The following is a 21667-nucleotide window of genomic DNA, read 5'->3' on the forward strand; positions in this document are numbered from 1 at the left end:
CCAATCCCCGTGGAGTGCACGAGACTTGTGCGCTTGTGCGCCGCGCCCTCTGGTCTGCGCGTCCGCGAGGCGGACATCTATCCCATGTGGATTGAAGGAGCTGACGGACGCGCGGACAGGCTGGACCCGTTCCTCACCTGTCACGCGCGCTGCTTGACACAGAGCGACGATAAGTCACCTGGAACGGTTTGGTCTCGTGAGAGGCCACTCATCATTTCGGCTCATTCACTTTTCTGCAGTCACACCCACAAATGAACACCGTTATTTTCATCATGGCGCGGGGGGCATAATTATCTCATTACACTGAGGAAAGTAACGCGATTCCCGGTTGCTAAGACACAGAACTCGGCCTACTTGATAAGCACTCATATGTTATTGTCTAGGTTAAAACCAATGATATGGTGTTTCAAACGATAAAGCGTCCATTCTGAGTCATGTAAAGTGAATTAAACGAAATGTAAGACTGAAAAACTAAAATAATCATTTCACACATCGCACTGAAAAACCCTTGTGTGCACACAGAGAGGAATACAGACTGAGCTGAAACATTTAACTCAAGGTTTCTTGTTGCATCGTGCTCACAGACAATAAGGGAGCCAAGAATAAGATTTTTGCATGCTGCAACTGAGACAAAAATTCATTCAGCTGAAAGTCTATTCAGTCTGTTCCTCTCAGACAGTCGTGCATGCCATCACAACCTCACACACACACTCACTAAAAAAAGGCAGCATAATTACACACAAGACAATCTCTGGCATTCATTATATACAGGCTCATGTTTCTTTGACGTGAGCACAGTTTAAACATATATTTCCATATCTCTCTCTGAAGATCAAAATTAGGATTTTATCAATTATTTACCAGGGAAGCATTGTAACTATGGGCAATTCAAGGCAGCAGGTTGATCATCATGGGCACTTTTCTCCCTCAGAAGCGTAATGCTCTCAAAATAATCACATTTCAGACTCCACACTTAAACATCACCCTGGTTACGTTTAGTTATTTGAGAGGATTCTTGTGCAGCAGGTTATAAACCCTACACTTTTCATTTATCTTGTTTTGTTTGAGCGCTTCGGGACTGAGTTAGTTTAGTCCCTCAGTTTGACTTTGGTTCTTGGTCTCTGCCTCCACCTAGTGGTAGAAATCGAGTAGTGCAGGGTAGAGGATGCTCCACCATGTGGTCTCAGATTGCACATGTTGATCTCCCATGGCAATGCTTGTGCTTGTGCCACCTCAGCCCATGTGACGTAAAATATGATCTTAGGCCTTATATTATGGTAATAAAGATGAGCTTTTTAAAAATTCATGAGGTAGCCATATCTAAAGCCAAATTCCAATGAATAACAATGTCAGCTATGGCCTGGGCCTGGAGTCCTTGCACTAGTCCTTGCACTGCACTATCCTACATCCCCAGGAATTCAGCCACTATATAGATGCATGGAGGCGAATGATAGTCTCTGTTTAGGATTTAAATCAAAATCATAACAAACACACAGGACAGTAACGAGAAAAATCGAATAGGGGACAAAAGAACACTTGTGACCCCTCGTGGCTAAATCGGATATTTCAACCAAAATTGCTGACTTTTTTGTGAATCAGCGAGAAAAACACAGGCTGTCAGTTGCCACAGGCTAAACGGCTAAATACCTCTACCTAATAATACATGGACGTTTTTTGTCGTGGACACAATGTTATCCGCCACAGCATCATAAATGTATGGCAACGACAAGGCCTATTTGCACCACCGACCACTGGTGGCGCTATTCGGAAAGTGGAGAACCGGTTTTAAATCAGCCTCGGTAGCTCATTTCGTCCTTCCGGTGCCCCCAGAGCCCCACTCCCTCCCGATGCTAGCACCGTCGGGCTTGGCTGTGGGAGCGTAATGGCGGTGCACCGGGGACCCTCTACGAAATGGCTCTTCTCCCGGGAGCGGCTCGACAACACACCGTCTCGGCGCTGCGGAATAGAGGCTGACAGGGAGCTGTCTTACCGGCAGCAGGCTGCAAACTTAATCCAAGATATAGGCCAGAGACTCAACGTGTATCCTTTCTGAAACGGAAAAGCTAACGTTAGCTTGCCGACAGACTGGTTAGCTCGAGTTAGCATTAGCTTACATAAAGGCCGGAATGGCAAGGCTTGTTAGAGTTCATGTTTTAAACCCCGAAATACCCTTATTACCTTTCGCTATCACACACAGAATCCCGTTGGACAAGATGTGCTGTCCAACTCAGCTAATATTGCACTTATATTTAACGTTAGTTGGATGGAAGTGATGAGGCCTGCTTGCTAGCTTAGCCATTGTTTTGTCTCTTCAGACTGCAGATTCTATTGTTAGCTTCGCGTCTAAAGAGATCAGTGATACATGATTACTTATTGATAGGGTTGCAGGTCTAAGTAAGCCTTATACATTACAAGTGATGACTGTGTCATTGGACAAGTTGAGCCCAATGATCTGTTTCTGCGCTCGGATTTAACATACAAGGTGCACGTTTTGCTAGCTGTTCACTCAACGCTAGTTTGATGCTAATATGCCAAATTGTAGTCATTTTGGGTTTGGACTGTATGTCATTCGTGTGTTATTCTTTAACTGTATACCCAGCTCTCAACTGATTATCAACACTGCTATAGTATATATGCACAGGTTTTATATGATTCACTCCTTCACCAAATTCCATAGAAATGTAAGTACCACTGCACTGACGGCTGATACCATAATTACTTGTGGTGCTGACTACGAAAACTGAACGAGGTTTTTTTCTCCATAGATAATTTCCCAGACTACGTTGTTCCTGGCAGCCAAAGTTGAGGAGCAGCCCAGGAAGCTGGAGCATGTCATTAAAATAGCCCATGCCTGCGTTAACCCACAAGAGCCTGCCCTAGACACTAAGAGCAACGTAAGTAGACCATGACTAAGGGGTGATTTTTGTTTTCTCAAAATGACCCCGACATGACGTGGGACAGTCTTCTTTATATGGACACAGCGTTATGTTAAAATTCACCTGCGGCTTTACGCTGTGGCCAAAAATACATGCTGTTTGGAAGATGGTATGCACATAATGAATCACGGTGACACTGAGGTCGGTTTGCACGAGGCTGATCCAGCCTTGATGTTTTGGTGCCTGTTTGGCTCAGTGTTTCTGTACACATGGAGTCCTACTGCTTACACAGCGGTGAGGCTTTGGAGGAAATGCAAGAGAGCTTTATGCTAAGATCAAAATGTTATTTATTTTTACTATCATCTGTAGTTGTCTGTTGTTCATTATATAGTTTATGTGATGTACTTTTTAATCTATAACAGCGACATTCTTCGTTATAAAACTGCAAGTGCCTCAGCAGTATACGACAGCACGGGACTGGAGTAAATGTTTGTGGTTACTTTTATCACTGACAGAAGTTTGGTAAAAATGTTCACACTGATCTCGTGTCTGTAACATCAACTCCAAACTCAAAGTACTTTTACCTCCACATTGTACTCAGCCGAAGTACTTCAGTTCATTTATTTACAGTAAACCTGTTGTTGTCACATTAAACTGCAGTTTACTGTTTAACGCTTCATGTTTCTCTGAGCAGAAGCTCTCGACCTGCTTTGTGTATAACTCTGTTAGCTCTGCTGGCTGTACTGGCTGCTTTGTTAGTTGTAAAGTCTGTTAGCCAAACACACTGCAGGACTCTGCTGCCCACCAGCAACCAACAGCTCACTCGCCATCCTGCAGATTTCAACATGGATTTGTTGTTTGCAATGTGGCGTTATCAGGGGTGTCCCCGGTCAGCTGAGAGTTTACTGTGTGCTTTTGGATTTTCACACGTCATCGACACAGGATGCAAACCGAGCAACATCACTGCGAACCAAAACATCACAGGGTCAATTATTTAGACTGATTAACAAAAAAGGCCCCAAATAATACGTGATGGTAACTATGGTAACAGCACCAGAGGGCATGCTGTGTTGTTGTCAGCATTCAGTTTGTCATTTGTTCAGCCACAGTCGTGCATATATACATACAAAAAAAATCCCTTTCATCCCTGAGGTGTCTTGAGGAAGCTCTCTGTTCATCCAAACGTCCATCCCTTATGTCCCCGGGACGCCGTTGGTCTTGTGCCCTCATCAAAACACAACCAGGCTTTGCTATAGTATGTGGGACATAAACGGGTGCACATAACTGGTACGCATGCATGGCAATAATGGCAGAATGGACAATGCTGTGAATGGGATCACTTTGAGTGGACACTAACAATACAATCCAGCAGATAACAGCAATGCAACAGTTATGGATGGTAACTGCCATAAAACTCAACAGAAGAAGATGGAAAAACTAAACAGAAGAGGACTGCAGCAGCTGTCATTGGTTATCAATACATTCACTGTCTGCACGCATTTCTTGTCACCACATGTGAAATGGCCTGCGGTGAGGGTTGTCCAATAAACAAAAGACATGAAGTGGTGACTTTGGTGTTCCGCCGCCTCCGAAGAAATGTAAAACAGATTCAAGTTAAAGAAATTATGTGTTGCTCGAAGACATGCTGTGGCTTGAAGTTAAAGATGAGCACACCGATAAGAGCAAAGCTGCAGTGTGCCAAAGTTTGGAGGCTGCTCTTTGGTGGTTCAGAGGACATAAAAAAAACCACCTCACAACGTGACAGACTCCACTCTGAGAGACAGGATGCCTTTAAAGCAAGCAGGCAACGTCCTATGAGTATGGTCAGGTCCAGATAGTAAATACAAGCAATCCAGATTGTCACTCCAACATCAACAAGGCGGTTATACTGTCTCTCACGCTGCCTTTGAGCAGTGCAGCACGTGAGAGCGGACTCACATCTCAACACAACAAAAACCAAGTCCAGATCTCGTCTCTCAGGCCTGATACACATTCACCTGTCAAAGATGAACACAGAGACATTTAACCCAAAGCCAGCTGTTTACCTGTGGATGGAGACAGCTGATCTGGGAGGACTTGGAGGTGCATCTTCATCGTCCACCATGCAGGAAGCTGAAGCAGAGGGCAGGGAGGGAGACACTAAGGAGGACAGCGAGGAAGACAGTGTTTACTAAGATCACTCTGTGTATGGAATGAGTACCAAACACCATCTCCTGGTACTCACCTGAGTACCTGACTAAAAGAAATGATGCGTACCCCTGGATACAACATTTACCTGAGGATCTTACCCATAAGATGTCTTTGTCTGCTTATTGTAATCAAGTGTTCAGTATTAACCATCCAAACCACAATTTGCCATTGGTGTGAAAAAGGACAAGTTTGGTTAACTTGCATTCTCAGAGTTTTGTCCACAGGAATGCTGATAAGGACTTCAATATATGGTTTATTGGAAACCGGATTTAAAAGTGTTGCTTGATCGATCTTTTTCAGGCATTCCAGCAGCAGGCACAAGAGCTTGTAGCACTGGAAACAATAGTGCTGCAAACGCTGGGTGAGTGTGATTCAAGCCTCGGCACTCCACATACTAGATTTTATTATGTCGCTGTGTTGGATTTCTTTCTGCAGTGCCACACGGGCATGTTGACATTGGATATATGACGTTTGCATTGTCAAATATTTAACAAACACTTGAGGTTTTTCTTTTGGTTCCCTTTTTTGAATGAATGTAAACCACAGTGTCACACTGAAGGTCTGAGTCTGCACCCGAGGCTGATTTATCTCAATCTCCATTGCAGGTTTTGAAATAACAGTTGATCATCCACACACAGATGTTGTGAGGTGTTCCCAGCTAGTGCGAGGTATAACCTTCTTTTTTCTGGCTTCAAAATGGCAAATCGTTCATTCACTTTGGGAGGTCTCATTGTAGATCTTAGCTTTTCATCCATACATCTACCTTCATGCTAATTTTGAAATGCCATTTCAATGCACCAACTCCGTTCTAAAATGAACTTTCTTCTCCTTTTACAGCAAGCAAGGATTTGGCACAGACTTCCTATTTCATGGCTACCAACAGGTTATTATCCTGTTCCCATTATTGCACTGTAATGGCACACTATAGCTTCCTGTCCTGCAGGGCCCCCCTTCCTGTGTCCAACGCCCTGTTTGCGCCTGGATCCTGGGAACCCCCAGTGTGGGGAAGTACCAGGCAGGCTGCTGTGTGCGGTGTATTGTACAAGGGCTCTGTGTTGGCACATAGGGGTTGAATGCACAATGTGGAGTGTAGTGGTGCTGTTTACCTCTCGAGGTTGTTTGGTACAGAGTGCATATGTATAAAAGAAACAAAGTCAAGCGGTAGCCTGAATATAGATTGCCACTAAAGATTCTTAAACTTATAAAGTGCTTCGGTAAGTATAGTTTACAGTTCTTTTTCTTTTTTTTTTCATATTTTCACCCAAAAATAGCTAACAACGAAACACCAAACTATACTGCAAACTGAGTGCCAGTTCTGTGTGGTAGAGTAGATTTTGGACAAATAGCGTAGATGCTTCATGCATGTGTATGTAAGGGTTATTGTCTTTGAGAGTGTATTCACGGAGCAACTAATTTTTGCCATGATTGTGCTGCTGCTGTGCATTTCATTAACTTAATATGCAAGTCTGGGAGATTGATGTTCACAGCAGAGGATGGTAGACCCGACCTTTACAGGGATTTTTCTTAATTTAAGTTCATGCACAAATGACGGACTGTAGATTAAAGTGCTGTGACTGTAATAGCTTCACCGATGATAATGACGTTTTTCAAAGATCCTGTTAATAACGGAGAGATGTGTTGTGGTGTTTTTTCAAGACCGGGCAACATTACTGACGTACCTAAATATTCCCTCTCTGTAAGGGCAAATACAGTCTGTTAACGAAGCGCGCAGCAGGAGGGGGACTGACAGGAGAAGAGGTTTCTCATGTTGTATTGCACAGTCTGAGATGCGGCACTAGCACAGGTTTGATAAAATCACAGCTGAATCAAGTTGCTTTCTATTTCTAATTGATTGTACTTTGAGTGTTTTTAACTCATACAGCCCTGTACTGTGTATAATGTAGAAGCCTACATCTTCACTTGAAATGCATGCAACTGATATAAAACTACAACACATCCTGCTGCCGAGTTTAACTTTCAGTGTTCTCCTCGCAGTGATTCAGAGATGTGTGATCAACACTGTGAGCGCCCTCTTTTGTCACCACGTTGCTTTCCCCCACCTTTTAGTTCAGTACTTTCGAGCCAGTTTGCAGTGTAGTTTGGGATTCAGGGTGCAGAGACAATTAACCGTAGAAAACTTAAAGCCTAATCATTTGTCTTCTCTACCAACATCAATGTTTCTCAATCTGAAAGTTTGACTCCTTTCACACAAATACAAGCAGTGTGGAATTTTATTTCATTTGACTGCGGGAGCAGAAATTTACTGAAATTCTGGAGATTGAGAAACACTTAATGTGTTTATAATTTCCCCTTTTTTACATTTAAATCTAAACCCAGCAATATAACCTAATACAGGTTCAGTATACATACATTTCTATGTGCCCCTTCAGACAGTTATCAGCGTGTCCTAACAAACATAGGTTTTCTTAGATGTTCCAGGTTCGGAAGGTAAGGCTGTGCGTATGTGATGTAACAATAATACTAGACTCTGATTGTCAGTACAGCTTCAAACCTCTGCTATTAATTTGATTGTGTGTTGATGTCGCCTTGTTATGTTGATATATTAAGTGTGTTTATTAGTAGAAAAGCCCTGCAGCTCACAGGTGTATCTTTTTCTTGTGTTTCTTGTCTCCTCCTGCAGTTTGCACCTCACCACCTTCTGCCTGCAGTACAGGCCAACAGTCGTCGCATGTGTCTGCATTCACCTGGCCTGTAAGTGGTCCAACTGGGAGATCCCCGTGTCTACAGATGGCAAGCACTGGTGGGAGTATGTGGACCGCACCGTAACGTTACAGCTGCTGGATGGTAAGGCCTTCCATCACTGCTTTATCCCTGTCTTGGAGTGCAAATATGAAGTCAAGTCACAATCTTCAAATCTGAATATTTTTCACTGTCTCAATAACTCAAAAGCTATTTTCACCAAACCACTCCTGAGACTGAAGCCATCTGCAAATTAAATATATCATTTACTGGATCTTAATGGGGCTGAATTTGGACTCAGAGTGCTTCAGATCAAGATTAGTATTAGATTACATTAGAGTTAATAGAACAGAGGGCTTTTCATGTACTTAAGTTTCAGGCTGCCTCCTTCCATCCATGAGGGGAACTGATTGGCTCACTGTGACCTGGAAACAAAAAAATATAGAACTAAAGATGGATCAGCTGTTTCAACCTAACCTTGAAAATGTGAGGAGTAGCTGCCTAGTCCACACATGCGTGGGTTATTTTTAAAAATGGGGTTTCCTCCTATTGTCTGCCATTGCACAAAATCGACTGATGTCAACAAAGGAGATGATGGCGCACACTCTGTTGCCAGAAACTCAGTTTTCCCTGACTACACATCAGCACTGCAAACAGAGCTTCTGAATATCTTCACCGTGGAAGGAGTTTCCCAAAAGCTCCGGTTTCAGTGACCTGCAACTGTGTTTGTGTGTGGACCGAAGGCACGATGCTATGATTTTAAAAACTGCCCGTGTACAGGAAGAATATGTATTTGTCTGATATCTTGTCTGTTAATGTACAATGAAAAATAATGGCTGGTTGCAGGTGCATCATGGCCATGTATTGGTGAATCACTGTGACACGTCAGGCCCTGATTTGACCATTCAGAGCAGAGGCTTTATCAGCGGTAACACTGACATTGTTGTCTTCTGTTTCCAGAACTCACACACGAGTTCCTTCAAATCCTGGAGAAGACGCCCAGCAGGCTGAAGAGGATACGAAACTGGAGGGTATGTCCTAAGTACATGTCAGCCAACCATATGAGAGCAGTGCAGGACGTACTGTGTGACTGGTGCAGGTGTGGACAAATGAAGTGGCGCTGTCTCATGGTGAATTCGGTGTTATTTCGCAGGCCATTCAAGCAGCTAAGAAGCCAAAGACGGAGGTCTCAGCAGTGGATAGTGCCTTCCAGGGGACGTCCTTAGATGGCCTTCCCGGTGTCACCAACTCCTTTTTCCCCTCCACCTCATCAGACTCTACAGACATGTCCTCCCTTAACAGTATCACAGTCCCCTTCTCCTCCTACCAGCCACTGAGTGACCAGTCAAAGTCCTGCGGCTACGACCAGTTCCCCGAGCCACACCCTTCAGACTTCTCACTGGTGAAACACGAACACAAAGCTGCAGGCGGGTCCAGTAGTAAACACCAGCAGCTCGGTACAAACGCGGCAGCCTTTTCGCGGCCGCAGAAAGTCTTGACTCTGGAAAAGTACAGGGAGAAACACGCGGCAGAGCTGGCCTTGCAGAACGGTGTAAAGGAGGAGGCGAGCACAGACATGTATGCGCCCCCTCCAGCTCTCTCCTCCCACCACCACAAGAAGCGCTCCCAGCCGCAGCAGGCCAGCCAGTCGGGCGACGGCAGGAGAGAAAAGTCCAGCTCTAAAAAGGCCCGGCTGCCTCCTTCTTTCACCGAGAACGGCTCCGCCACCAGCGAGGAGCTCAAGATGAGAATCAAAGTTTCGTCAGAGCGCCACGGAGGCTCAGAGCAGGGCGGGACTCTGCCTGGGAAAGACAAGCACAAAGAGCACAGCGGCCACCGCCACTCGAAACACAGCCACTCGCACGCTTATTCCCTCAGCGGAAACGGCAGGGGGACAATAGACCACCCTTCCTTATCCCTACGAGCTCCCGGCAGCCACTGCAACGACGTGAGCTCCTCCGGCTCGTCTCGGAAGAGGCCTCACTCTGACGCTGGAAACCACAACCACCACCACCACTCCTCCAAGAGCAGGAGCTCCAAAGGAGGCCTCAGCTCGTCCCACTACTCGTCAGAGAGCGGCCAGAGGATGATGGAACACCACGGCCACGACGGAACCAACGGCCTGCTGACCTCCAACGGCCAACACACTGACTACAAAGACACTTTTGACATGCTGGACTCTTTACTAAGTGCCCAAGGAATGAACTTGTAATCCCCGGAGAGTCCACAGTGTTGTCTAGAATAAGGTATTATCATGTCTAATAGAATTTTAAAAAATGAATTTATTTGTCTTAAGTTATCTGAATTCTGCATCGCCCTCAGTCGTGTCTACACACTGATCACTGATGATTATCGTTAAGCTGTCAAAAATGTAAAGTTATATGCATAGAGCTGTGTACCACTAGCTTGCAGCAAAAAAAACAAAACAAACAGCCTATGAGAAGATTTATGAATGCGGCTGGAAAAAACGGGATTTTAAAAGTTCTTTTAACGCCAGCTGACGTGATTTTAACGTGCATGTTTTCAGTCACAAAAGGGAAGAGGGAGCTAGTTCGCAGCCATCGCGAAGGTTTACAGACAGTTTTTTCTCTTTTTTCCCCCCCTTTTTTTATATGTTATGACATTTTCTTCCACTAAAAATCTCAGGTCTCGAACATTTTTGATATAAGAAAGAATCTTTCTCTGTTTGGGTTTATTACATGTATCCATGGAGATGTGTCACCTCGTCCATTTGCTGACGAAGAGGGCAGAGCTTCGGCGTCTGTCTTAGCAAACGTGGTCTGCTTCTATTTAAACGAGTGCATCAATAGTTACAAAAAAAACAAAACACAAATGTGAGGCCGACTCCATTTGCCGTCGATTGGGACTTCCAAGGCTGCACCTGAACTCAAAGTGCAGACTCATAGAGCTCCAAATGAAGTTTACGTTACATCTGCTGTGAAAGTGCATTTAAGATATATCGGCTAAAATTGCAAAAAGGCCTTGTGATTGTACTCTGTCAATCGCTATTCCGTATGATAAATGTTATTACCTATCAGAAAATACAGATCTTTAAACTAAGACTGTGTATATAGGACTGTAGTTCAGATTTAAAGCTGTTGGTTTATTGCATCAGTCCAAACCTTCTACATTCAGTTTATCATGAGATCTAAAGCAGACTGTATTGATGAACATCCTCGATTTGTGTATTGGGAGCCCAAATAAAGGCATAAAAGTGATTTTTTTTTTTTTTTATTTGGTCTTTTAACAAAGGTGGTTGAAAGAGTGGATCTTGGGGTTTTGGGGGAAGGGGCATTGCATTCCAGCATTGCTACAGATTTTTCTGTGTGCGTAAAGAGTCCTTTAACCTGGCTGGACGTTAGAAAAATCTACAGGAAGTACTTTGGATCGCCTCGATTCAAGTTTCCCCGTTAAGTTTAAAAATGCCAACCTCAGTGCGAGAAAATATCTTAAGCCCCCGATTTTGGCCCGGGAAGCACATATAGCGTGCAAAAATGAAAAGAACTGCCAAATCAAGCAGATGGTTTAATCCCAGCCTCATAACATTGGATTTATTCCCCATTGAATTTAAGCCCTCGCTGCATTTGAAGATAAAACAGTCATTTGTCAAACGCCGCCAAAGAAAATTCTCATCAAAACAGAATATACAATGGTCATTTCCTGCCGTCTGTCTGCTGACATACGGCAGATTGATTAATTGATTATGTTACAGGCTACTTGCTGAACAATGCTGATTGCATTTAATGACCGCAGTGTCAGCTTTCAGCTCAGGCTATGTTCAAAACAGCCATATTGGAACTAATAGAGCGCTGAAGTGAGTTGGGTCGCTGCGTTGCTGAATTAGTAACGTTAATGGAAGTAACAAAGCATGATTGGAAATACATGCCGAGCGACTGCATGAGCAGAATATTTAAGTGCATTTTGCATCAAAGCATGCATTTGTGTCTTAATTATGGTGGAAACTATGAGAGAAAAATGTCATCTTTCTCTTTCAGTTGATAAATTACCTTGAGGACATGTTTTTTTCCCTTTGTTCTTGCCAAAGGAACAAGCTAGAAAGACTGTTTGACAGTGAAACCTGCCGTTTAGTCCCTCCAAGAAACCTCAAGGGGGTTTCAAGGTTTATCTTTGGACTTTACACTCTCACACAATACAGCGTTGATGCTTCATTTGTGGGTGGAACATAAATCCAGTTCCTGATAATTAACTAGCACCCTCAGAGCAGACGCAGCGTTTTCACCAAGTATTACCTTCTAATTTTAGCGTGGAAGACAATGGGGAAATTCAGCGGGAGGACGTCAGTGAAAATTCAACCATCTGGACATTCTCGCATACTGGTGGGAGGGTGATGATTTATTTTCAGCAACCTCTCGAGCTGAATAAGAGACGCCTACTGCCTGAAAATCCGCAGAGAGGAAGAGATATGAGAGGGGCTTTTGTGAGCAACAAATCCCAGAATTAAGAGCCATCTGAAAGTAAAACACCATCCAAGCTCTAATTACAACTCAAAAGACGGGAACATGTATAGCTGTGCAGGCAAAGGCCCCAGACACAAAAACCATTATCGTTCTGATTGTTTCAGCAGGTAAGACAGCCAATTAAAAGTTAATGGATGATTAAGTTGCACTTTAAAAGATGATGCAGACATTTTCTCGCGCAGGTCTTGCTCTTCATGTCATCCAGCTGCCACATGAAGGGATGCAAGAGTAGAGCAGAATCATTTAAACTGATTTTATCTGGGACAAGACTAATATCAGCATTGGCAGCCATTTCTCACAGAATTGCAAGTTCTGATGTGCAGCTCAGATCCCTCCTCACGCTGGTCCACAGCTGTTTTACTGCTCCCCGTCCACTAGATGGCAGTGTTACCTTTGGCCCTTCATGCCAGCTGCAGCACAAACATTCAGCATCCCTTTCTCTGTTTTTAGAGGAATTTTTCAAAAAGCAAACAAGACGCAGTTTTGATTAACCTTGAAAAGAAAAAAAAAGAAGGACGCAGCGTTTCATGCCATAAATCCAAGGTGCCTCTCAGCACACTTTGTGATCCTCAGTCACAACCATCACACACACGTGTCAGCTCGTACTGTCACACACTCTGGACTTGATCCATCTAATTAACAGATTCAGATAACTGTCGGACTGCGGAGGCTCAGAGGCATTCCAGGAAATGTCACGGCACTCTGAAATTTCAACGGTGGAGTAGATCAAAAGGCCTTCGTGGGGCAGCATATGGTGCACTTATGCCCATATGAGTCTGAATGCAAATGATGGCCAGGAAATTGTGCAGGAGAGTGGCATAATTATAAGCCATTGAAAGTCCATTGTCATTCCTGTCTGAGAGGTCTCACTTGAAAAATCAGGAGCTGATGGAAACCCCTGTAAGTACCTGCGATAGAGCCGGAGGGGGAAAATGACTGGGCCTGGGCTGCCATTATGCCATGGTAGCGCAATTATAGCCAATGATTGGCAGGAGCATAAATTAGCCTCTGTCTTCATGGCGTGTTTTACTTTTTGTTCCCAACCAGTTCTAAGGTATCCCCTTTTCGCATGCTTGAAAAACAAAAAAAGCTGCAGCGCTCTCTTTAGCCAGCTGTTCTCAGTGAAAAACAAGACATTATTTCACAGTTTTCCTCTGTAATTATTCCCTTTACTACCCCAGTTTATTTCTCCGCCCGATGCAAATGCATCCTCTCGTGGCCTGAACACCAGAGATTCATGTTTGTGGTGGGAACCGCAGAGCACCAGCTGTCCTTTAAAAAGAGACGGCTAAAAAAAAAAGAACCCACACAGTTGATGTGAAATGTCTTCCTCCCTACTCGTCCCCAATCATCAATAATTCACCGGCTTCGACATTTGAACTAATTATGGTGCACCAATGGCCTATTTGAGCAGGGTCCTGTCAGATGAAAGCTGCTAGGTCCTCCCTGTCAGTGGTGGAGGCACCAGAATGAAACGGCAGCAGTGGAGGCTGAAGCCATTAAAATGAATGGAAAGCACCTCTAACAATCATACACCTCTGACACACACACACAAACAGGAACTGCAGCCTCAAATACACGCACACACCAATTTTAACATCGTCCTTTGCTGCCTCGCACACACACACACACACACACACACACTCACAGATGTAAGCACTGTGACACAAACACACACAAATACAGAAAAAAAAAAACAAAAAAAAAAAACAAAAAAACATGAATTGCTGGCTCGCACACACCCACACTCTTACAGACACATACAGACATGCATAAACATGATGTGCTACAGTAGCTCAAACACATAAACACACACACAGTGACGTGCCCGCCACCTGTGTGGGTTGTTTGGCCTCCTCATCCAGACCTCTCTGGTTTTAATTAGCCTGCTGCTGAAGTGTTTTCCTTTTTATATTCTCTGAAGGGCGATGATAACGGCTACAGCCGAGATGGAGACTCTCTGCTGGTTTGTTTCATTAGGGAGAGCATAATGACCCTGCAATCACAACACCAAGAAAATACCTACCCTAATAATTATTTTCCTCCTAATGGTTCAGTTTAGACTCTGCTATGGCTTTTGTGATCAGTGCCTCAACAACCTAAAGGCTTTCTTACGCTGTAATAACTTGAAGACTGCACTCTCCACCAGGCGTGTCTGGGGGTACGTGGGTGAAGCATCGCTTGCGGCCCCTGCTGGTCAGTTAAGAGGAGTCAGCAGTCGATGGCGGTATAAAACAGAGCTGTCAATGAAATCAGTTTTTCTAAAAGTGGGAATCACGGCAACCGCAAGCAGTAAGAATACGTATTTCAAATAGACGCTTTCATGTCAAACTACTCCTTTAAGCAACTGGCTGAAGAGAAAACGAACAATGTGTCACCACATATGAAGCAGCACATCCATTTATGGAGCTAAATGAGTGGACATGCTTCCACACACAGAAGCTCAATGGTCTGATGAGTGTGAGAATGAAATGGATCACACACTCTGTCGCCAAATGTCATATCGGATGAACACCTATGGGAGACAGAGCAGTGAATTAGGGTCTCGCTTAATTTGTCGCCCATCTTTATATAAATACTTTCATCCATGGTTTAGACTTGCTTAATTATGTCTGGGCTTGTTGCAGAAAGGTTTGTTAAACTGGTCTAAACCAGTCCTTGTTTTTGCTTTTAACATGTTGTAATGCGAGTCAGTTATCCTAAATTCAAGCTGGACTTATCAATAATTTTATATTAACCATAGATCAAGTGATTGTGCGTATTGTGAAAGGAGTCCACAAAGAGTTTCCACCTGACTCTGCACTTCCGCCCAGCTGTATGGAGCACTTTAGTGTCTTTAAGCTCATCAACGGTTTAATGAATGGCTCCTCATCAACCTCATTTATAGCAGTAGCACAAACCTGGCTTCAGCCAAAAAAGCTCTGATAAATCCACTCTATGCTACCTGCTCAGCAACACGGGCAGAGAGACAAATTAGTGACTAGCTAGTCAACAGGAGTTGCCAACTGAATGCTAATATTGCTAAATCTGCCTGTCAAAGAGCAAATTTGGCATCTGCTAACAAAACGATGAAGTCAGCAAAGAGAAAAGGAAGTAACCCCGAATACATAACAAATAAAGAAGTAGCCTTTTGGATTGATCCATCCATCCATCCATCCATCCATCCTTTACCTGTAACTGCTCATCCTTTGGAGGGTTCTAGCTGACAGTGGGGGAGAGGCGGGGGTGCACCCTGGATGTCTATCTGAATCAGTTTATATGATGGATCCGAGCCTTAGCCAGCTCCTGGTAGCTCTAAGGTTCAGAGCAGAGTATGCTTCAGATATTTAAAAATGGTCAATAAAAGAGGAGAGTTGAATACACACTAAACAAAGTGATATGCAAACAGGAATACACAATATGTTGTTATACACCCTCAAACTCATTTTCCCGACCTTCATTTGCCAAACTGATTGGCTCTTTGGCTTATAAACATGCTTTCGTGAACTCCTAGCACGTCCTAACGTGACGCCATAGGACGCAGCTAACAAGACAGAAGCAGCTATTTGGATCATCAGGTTTCCGTGGGAGATACAGCTGGGTGTCATCGGCGTAGCAGCGAAACAAAAACCTTATGGATTATGAGGCAGAGTGGGAGTGTGAGGAGGAGGATGAGTTGGTTATTGAGAAAGCTGAATTGGAAAGGTAGGAGTTGAGGCTTTCCAAAGCTGGATTTGGGTCGACAGAGCATAGAAATCTGGTTTTCTGTGTTTGCAGCGGCAGGGTGAAGCAGTGGGGGTGCTGCCAAGGGTTTATTGATATTTTAAGGTGAAGCAGCACAGATGAAAATAGTGACTCCAGTTTCAGTTTTGAGTTACGATAATGGGATCTTGCTTCTATAACTACTGCAGTTTCATAAAGTATATTACACAATAATGACAGGCACTAAAAACTATATATTCTCATACCTGCTGTGCTTGTCTGGCACAGCAGGTATAAAAAGCACGAGCCATCATAATACGACAAAGGGTTTGTTCTTGTGTCCATATTTAACTTTTTTTCTTGGTTTGCCTATGGTGCCTTAATGTGATGTCAAGCATTACAGCACTGACATTGAGATAATGACGCCAAAAGACTGTTTTGCTTCTGAAACATCTGTAATCTTCTATTGACATGTCCTCAACAGCAGAGAGTGTGTATATGTGTGTGTGTGTGTGTGGCAGTGATTTATGCCTTTGTGTGTGCATTTGTGGGTGGAACAAAGCTAATCCTCTGTGTGTCTGAGAGAAATATCCCGAAGATGAGATGCACCTGCTGCTGGGTAATTCCTCCGGTGTGTGTTCATGCCCTCTTATTATCTTCTCTTTCTTCCTTTGAATCAGCTTCTCATTAATTTGACGAAGGTTCAATCACTCCAGCACACGTTACACTATGAATAGCTTCACCATATTTGCCTGTTTGGACATTTTTCTGTTCATACACTATAATCCTGTTTATGTAAAGGTGCTGTATGTTTATTTATTTGCTCTATTACTCTGAATATGTTTCATTGTTGTGTTTACTGGTTGTATCCTCTTCATTCCTCTCTATCTTTTTCTCTGTAGCTAAAGCAAGAAAAGTTCCCCACGGACGCTAAAATTTCATCTGAACTTAGCTAATCTATTTCGGAGCCAGAACCACAAGGCTTCATGTATGTGCAGAAATCTACTGCTGTCAAACATGAATGGATTATGAACCAGATGAGGACACTGAAATTGGATGATTTGACGATGTTTGCCAGGGCCAGTTCTTGCTTCCTGCAATATGTGTGCATGGCAACTACAGTATGACTAAACTTAGGGAGGGATTGTGGATGTGGCAAATAAACTATGGTTGAAGAAATAGCTCAACAGTTTGGGAAGAATGCTTGTTTGCCTTTTTGCTGAGAGTTAGACGAAAAGATAGATGCCGTTGTCATGTCTGTAACCAGGAGACTGTTAGCTTATCTTAGCTTACCTTGAAAAGGTATAAACAATCTGCCTGCACGTGCCCACATGCTCACAAATTAAAACGTTGTACCTCATATGTAATCTGTGCAAAAAAAATCCCCCAAGCAGTGGTTTTACTGGGGTTTATGTGCCCGTGTGTTACAGACCAATTTGGACTGGATTTATTTCTCCAGAGGAGTTGGGAAGATTTTAACATCACCTGTAATTCAAATCCTGTTCGGCTGTCCTTGTATTTCAAAGTGGTGACCTTACGGTGACACTTCTGCACATCCTGCATTGGCACTGGACTTAAGTCATGAGCCTCTCATTTATCAGATGACAAAAGGCATCATAGCATCCACCATCCAGCTGCTGTCAAGACTCTGGACACCTGATTTTCTGTTAGTTACTTGCTGCCAGCAGTGTTGGCTGTTCACTAACACACCTGATATGAATCTAGGACATCATGAGTTCAGAACTACCTGAAAAAAAGTTATCCGATGGTGTGGACTTACATAAACACTGGCACGGAGTTGAGTCAGGTTTTACACTCTCAGAATTAACGCTGATGCTTCTGCCACGTGTTAAATGGCCCAACTCGCTGAAAAGCTCTCGCTTCTCCAGGTATATCTGAACACCTCGCTCCTCTCATCACGGCTGGCAAACCTGCCCGCTATCACATAATTAAATAAGATTTATATCATCACATAGAATAATTCTGTGTGGGCTGCTGGTGAATGTTGCTATAGCCAACTTTCCCCCCTTTTCTTTTTGCACCAGCCCACTCACAGTAATTGAGAAACTGGCATAACTGAGTACACACAAAAAAAAGAAAAAAATTATTAAATATATAAAAAAAAAGTGGTGTGGGTGTGAAGATGTCCACGGTTGAGTGGCCAAATGCAACCCACTCAAACAGCCAATTGTCAAAGTACTTATCAATAAATTTCAACGGACGTTTGTGACACAGGTATAATTGGTTTTGCATCAGTATGAAGTCAGATTTCCATAAATGATGAAAGATTGAAGACAGATTGGTTGCACTTGGCTTCATATTTTCCTTCACTTGCATTTTATGTGTATCTGGCAGCATCCAGTGAAATCATTTTCAAACTAATCTGAGGATGACCATATTTTTTTCAGTGCCGTTTGCCACAATGCATTGAGAATATGATAAACAAAGGAGGTAAATGGCACATTCTTTGTGGTCACAGTAATTACACTCACTGCTCGTCAGTGTATTAATAGGCTTAGCTCTTTGCTAATGATACAGCATGAGGGAGGGAAGGCTTCATTATTACTTCCATCACAGCTTTATACAGCCTTGGCTGAAAATGCACATTTAAATGCCAATATAACTTTGCAGAATGTGAATAATGGTGCTCTGCTGCTAAGAAAAGGTGTTTCCTTCCTCTCTGATTTGATTGGACTAATTTGGTAACTAGGAGGCACTCAAAAAACCACCGCCAACGCTGAACAACTCTGAAGCTTACACCCTAAGAAATTGCTCCTAACACTTCAGACTCAAGTTAAACTCATTTCTTGGCCTTTTGCGAACTCATCTCAAACTTTTTTTTTTTTTTTTCCTGCTAGTTTTATAATTATGGCTACAAGGTGATAATCATCTAGTGGCAGAAATCCCAGATCTGGACCGTCACCAAAGGCGAATCAATTGTTGCCGAGTCCAAAGCCAATCTGTCCACTAGTATCCACTGAAAGCTGTTCATACGGGTTTGAGAAAATGTAACCTTTTCAATGTGGACAGAAGAGCTAATTTAGCCATAGATTTCCAGTGAAGTACACAGTTAATGCTGCAAACCTGTCGCTCTTTTTTGATGCATCCGTACTTGCAACACGTGCAAGAAGGTGAGCTGTTTTTCATCTGCTGGAGGGGTGCATGTGAATAGGGCTGAGGTTCCCTTCTGCCATCCATAAAGCATCACTCACACTCTAATCTGAAATGCAAAGAGGCTGAGAACAGAAGCAAAAAGTAAGTTAAGTTTGAGATGCCAGGAATTCACAAAATGTTTGACTGGGAACTAAAAAGGACTGCTTTAGTAGATGTAATCCAAACATGTTTCGCCAGCTGGAAAGAAGGGACAACATGGAGGACAGGCAGGGGATACTTTCCTGCAGTGACTGAAAAGTGCTGCGATTTTATGCAGTCACATGAGCTTATAGGCTGTGGGTGAATATCAAGTCAACCTAAAGGAAACCCAGTCGCAATGTTTTCAGCTCCGGACCAGCGGCGGGGACATTTTGGCAGATTCGCCGACTCCATAGCCCCTGCATTGATGTGTGACAAGATATCCGCCGCTGTTCGGCTGCTCATGCTGCGTGTTCAAGGCATTATGGGATGTTGTACCGACGGAGCAGAGGGCTGATGGAAGACAGTCGCAATCGCCCTCTTCTCATTAGACGCAGGGCTGTCTGTGCTCATTAGGCCGGCAGCAGCGCAGTGGGGATCTATTCTCCTGAGGTGACCAAAGGTGCTTACACAGACCTTCCAAGTCTCAGTAATGATGCCCCAGACCTGTCACTCTTGTCACACGACTGACATGACCTTTTTCTGGCTCATGCGCCGAAATAAAGAAAAAAAAAAAAAAAAAAAACAATGTCACAGGATGAGGCAAGAGAAGTCCTGTTTTGCCCCCAAATTTGAAAATCTGCCCAGTTTTGCATCAGCGTGCACCATGAAACTTTCCTCGCTGTTGATTCGCTTTTCACTAAAGTCAACTAAGACTATTTCCTGTGAATTTATTGGCGATTTAAGTGATTGCGATCCCGGTTTTAATCTACGCACAAAAGCCAGACCTTGCCATTAAGACCTATGAAATACAGACGTGGTGAGTGGAGACACAGCGGCTGAATAGATGTCTGGAAGCAATCTATAAAAGATGGCTGATCAATGGCTGCAAAATGAAATGGGAGATGAAAAGATGTCTTTTAAGGCTCATGAAAGGGGAACTTGTTGGAGGGCTTTCCATGTCTCACCTCAATCATCTGAACACAGCAGACATTAAAGGGAGAAAACGGTAAAACTGTAGGCTTTATTCCACTGATGTCAAGTACCACCAGGACTCTTCTGTGACTCTATGTAACATTTTAATGTATGAACTTCATGTTGAGTTAATGCTGCATACATTCTCGTCTTGGCTTGAAGTGGTGCTATGCATTTGGCAGACTTTTTTCACCGAATACTCCACGTTGTTTTTGTTTATATGCAGATTAATATGCTGACACGACCTGCTGTAAATTGCAACAGAGGAAAAGCTTTGTGATAATAAAATATAGATGAGATTACATCACTCCGAAATTGCATTAGGTACAGATGTCTTGTAGAACAATGTGGTCACATCCAGTCCTCACGGGGGCCTTTTCCAAACAAAGCCTGATTGTAATGGGCCACATGAAGCGCCAATTTAGCCCCACACGAGCTCCAACATACAAATGAGAGCGAGCTACAGTGAAGACATACATTAATCCTAGCCAGATTGGGGACTGTATGAATTATGCTAAGAACCTTATCTGTTATTTCCCCTGATCTCCTGCTGGGTGAATTGATTGCGTTTTTGGTCTTAATCCGCAGCATGCCATGCGTCTTGGGAGACAACCAGGGAGCCATCTTGAATAAATAGAATTTGGACTTGACAAAAGCCAGCTCCAGCTGAGCAATGAGAAAGCATCCTTTTACCACCGCACATCCCCTACTACGCAGAATGACATTAGGAAATGGCCAACCGCGGTTTACGTGGCATTGTTGCATTGATTTTCTGTCACTTGCTTCAGCTGCACTTTCTCTTCTGCGTGTATGACACTCATCAGGATGGATAAGCCCATTTTGGAAAAGTCCTTCTGTTGCAGCGGTCCTCAAGAAACAACTCTATGCAACCAGAGAGGGATGTTTTAATGAGATTAATTAGATCGCTTATGAGTGATGGTCCTCTACCAATTACCTGGGCCATAATACCGTTTCCCTCCACCCAGGGCGTTGCGCTCTGCTGAGCGGTGCCAGCCTTCTGCGAGCGCGAGGCTGCAGCAGGAAATGATTAATCATCTCATCACCATCCCAAGAGATAATATGACAATAAAGACAAAAGCCTCTCATCGGCTGTGGCTGTTTAAAGCCAAGAATTGCTTCCTAAACGCCGACTCCGGAGTTCAATTAGACGATACGGGTGCAGCCTTTTAGAATACAAGCTTTCTTGATGTTGTGACACAAAACCGCAGAGGTCTGACTGTAGATCCATTCCTTTTCTGTAATGAGGTTCTGCAGCTCTCATTCCCTCCCAGTGAAATAAAATCAGAGGTGCTCTGGCAAAACAGACGGTGCCATTCCTGTTTTACACTCCTGAAGGAGAGCAGCGGGGTATGACCTCCCTCGTGTCTATTTCCTTTTTGTTGCTGAAGGGCAGGGAGGGTCACAGACACAGAGGGATCACAGTGGAGAGTGTGGCAGCCAGGAATCAAACCACAG

General features: G+C 43.7%; 2 protein-coding genes across 4 annotated transcripts in view; one reads left to right on the plus strand and one right to left on the minus strand.

Annotated features, from left to right (window-relative positions):
* The window catches only part of LOC139328017 (transmembrane protein 163a-like), a 37363-nt gene extending 18121 nt beyond the window's left edge, over positions 1–19242 (minus strand). The window contains 1 exon segment of the mRNA XM_070958131.1: positions 19010–19242. Within this exon segment, the coding sequence (XP_070814232.1) occupies positions 19010–19123 (114 nt within the window). The 5' untranslated portion in view covers positions 19124–19242.
* LOC139328016 (cyclin-T2-like) lies at positions 1818–10984 on the plus strand. Of its 3 annotated transcripts, none has more exons than XR_011601689.1 (9): positions 1818–2040; positions 2600–2681; positions 2766–2894; positions 5367–5427; positions 5672–5734; positions 5904–6280; positions 7708–7871; positions 8727–8797; positions 8920–10984. XR_011601689.1 is itself a non-coding variant. In XM_070958129.1 (9 exons), exons 1-9 carry the CDS (start codon positions 1883–1885, stop codon positions 9976–9978), a joined length of 1833 nt encoding a protein of 610 aa, XP_070814230.1. In that variant the 5' UTR covers positions 1818–1882; the 3' UTR covers positions 9979–10984. The 3 variants fall into 3 exon arrangements, 2 of the variants coding, with proteins under 2 accessions (XP_070814230.1, XP_070814231.1); XM_070958129.1 differs by having other exon boundaries at positions 5904–5949; XM_070958130.1 differs by having other exon boundaries at positions 1840–2040.
* Positions 19243–21667: the final 2425 nt, after the last annotated feature.

Source organism: Chaetodon trifascialis, chromosome 24 (genome assembly GCF_039877785.1).
Source record: "Chaetodon trifascialis isolate fChaTrf1 chromosome 24, fChaTrf1.hap1, whole genome shotgun sequence".
Classification (NCBI taxonomy): Eukaryota; Metazoa; Chordata; class Actinopteri; order Chaetodontiformes; family Chaetodontidae; genus Chaetodon; species Chaetodon trifascialis.

Excerpts from the sequence above, each read along its gene's own strand:
- LOC139328016 (XM_070958129.1), top strand. The coding sequence starts at position 1,883 with ATGGCGGTGCACCGGGGACCCTCTACGAAATGGCTCTTCTCCCGGGAG. Across the intron at positions 5,950-7,707 it reads TATTTCATGGCTACCAACAG|TTTGCACCTCACCACCTTCT; the intron begins GTTATTATCCTG and ends CTCCTCCTGCAG. Across the intron at positions 7,872-8,726 it reads AACGTTACAGCTGCTGGATG|AACTCACACACGAGTTCCTT; the intron begins GTAAGGCCTTCC and ends TTCTGTTTCCAG.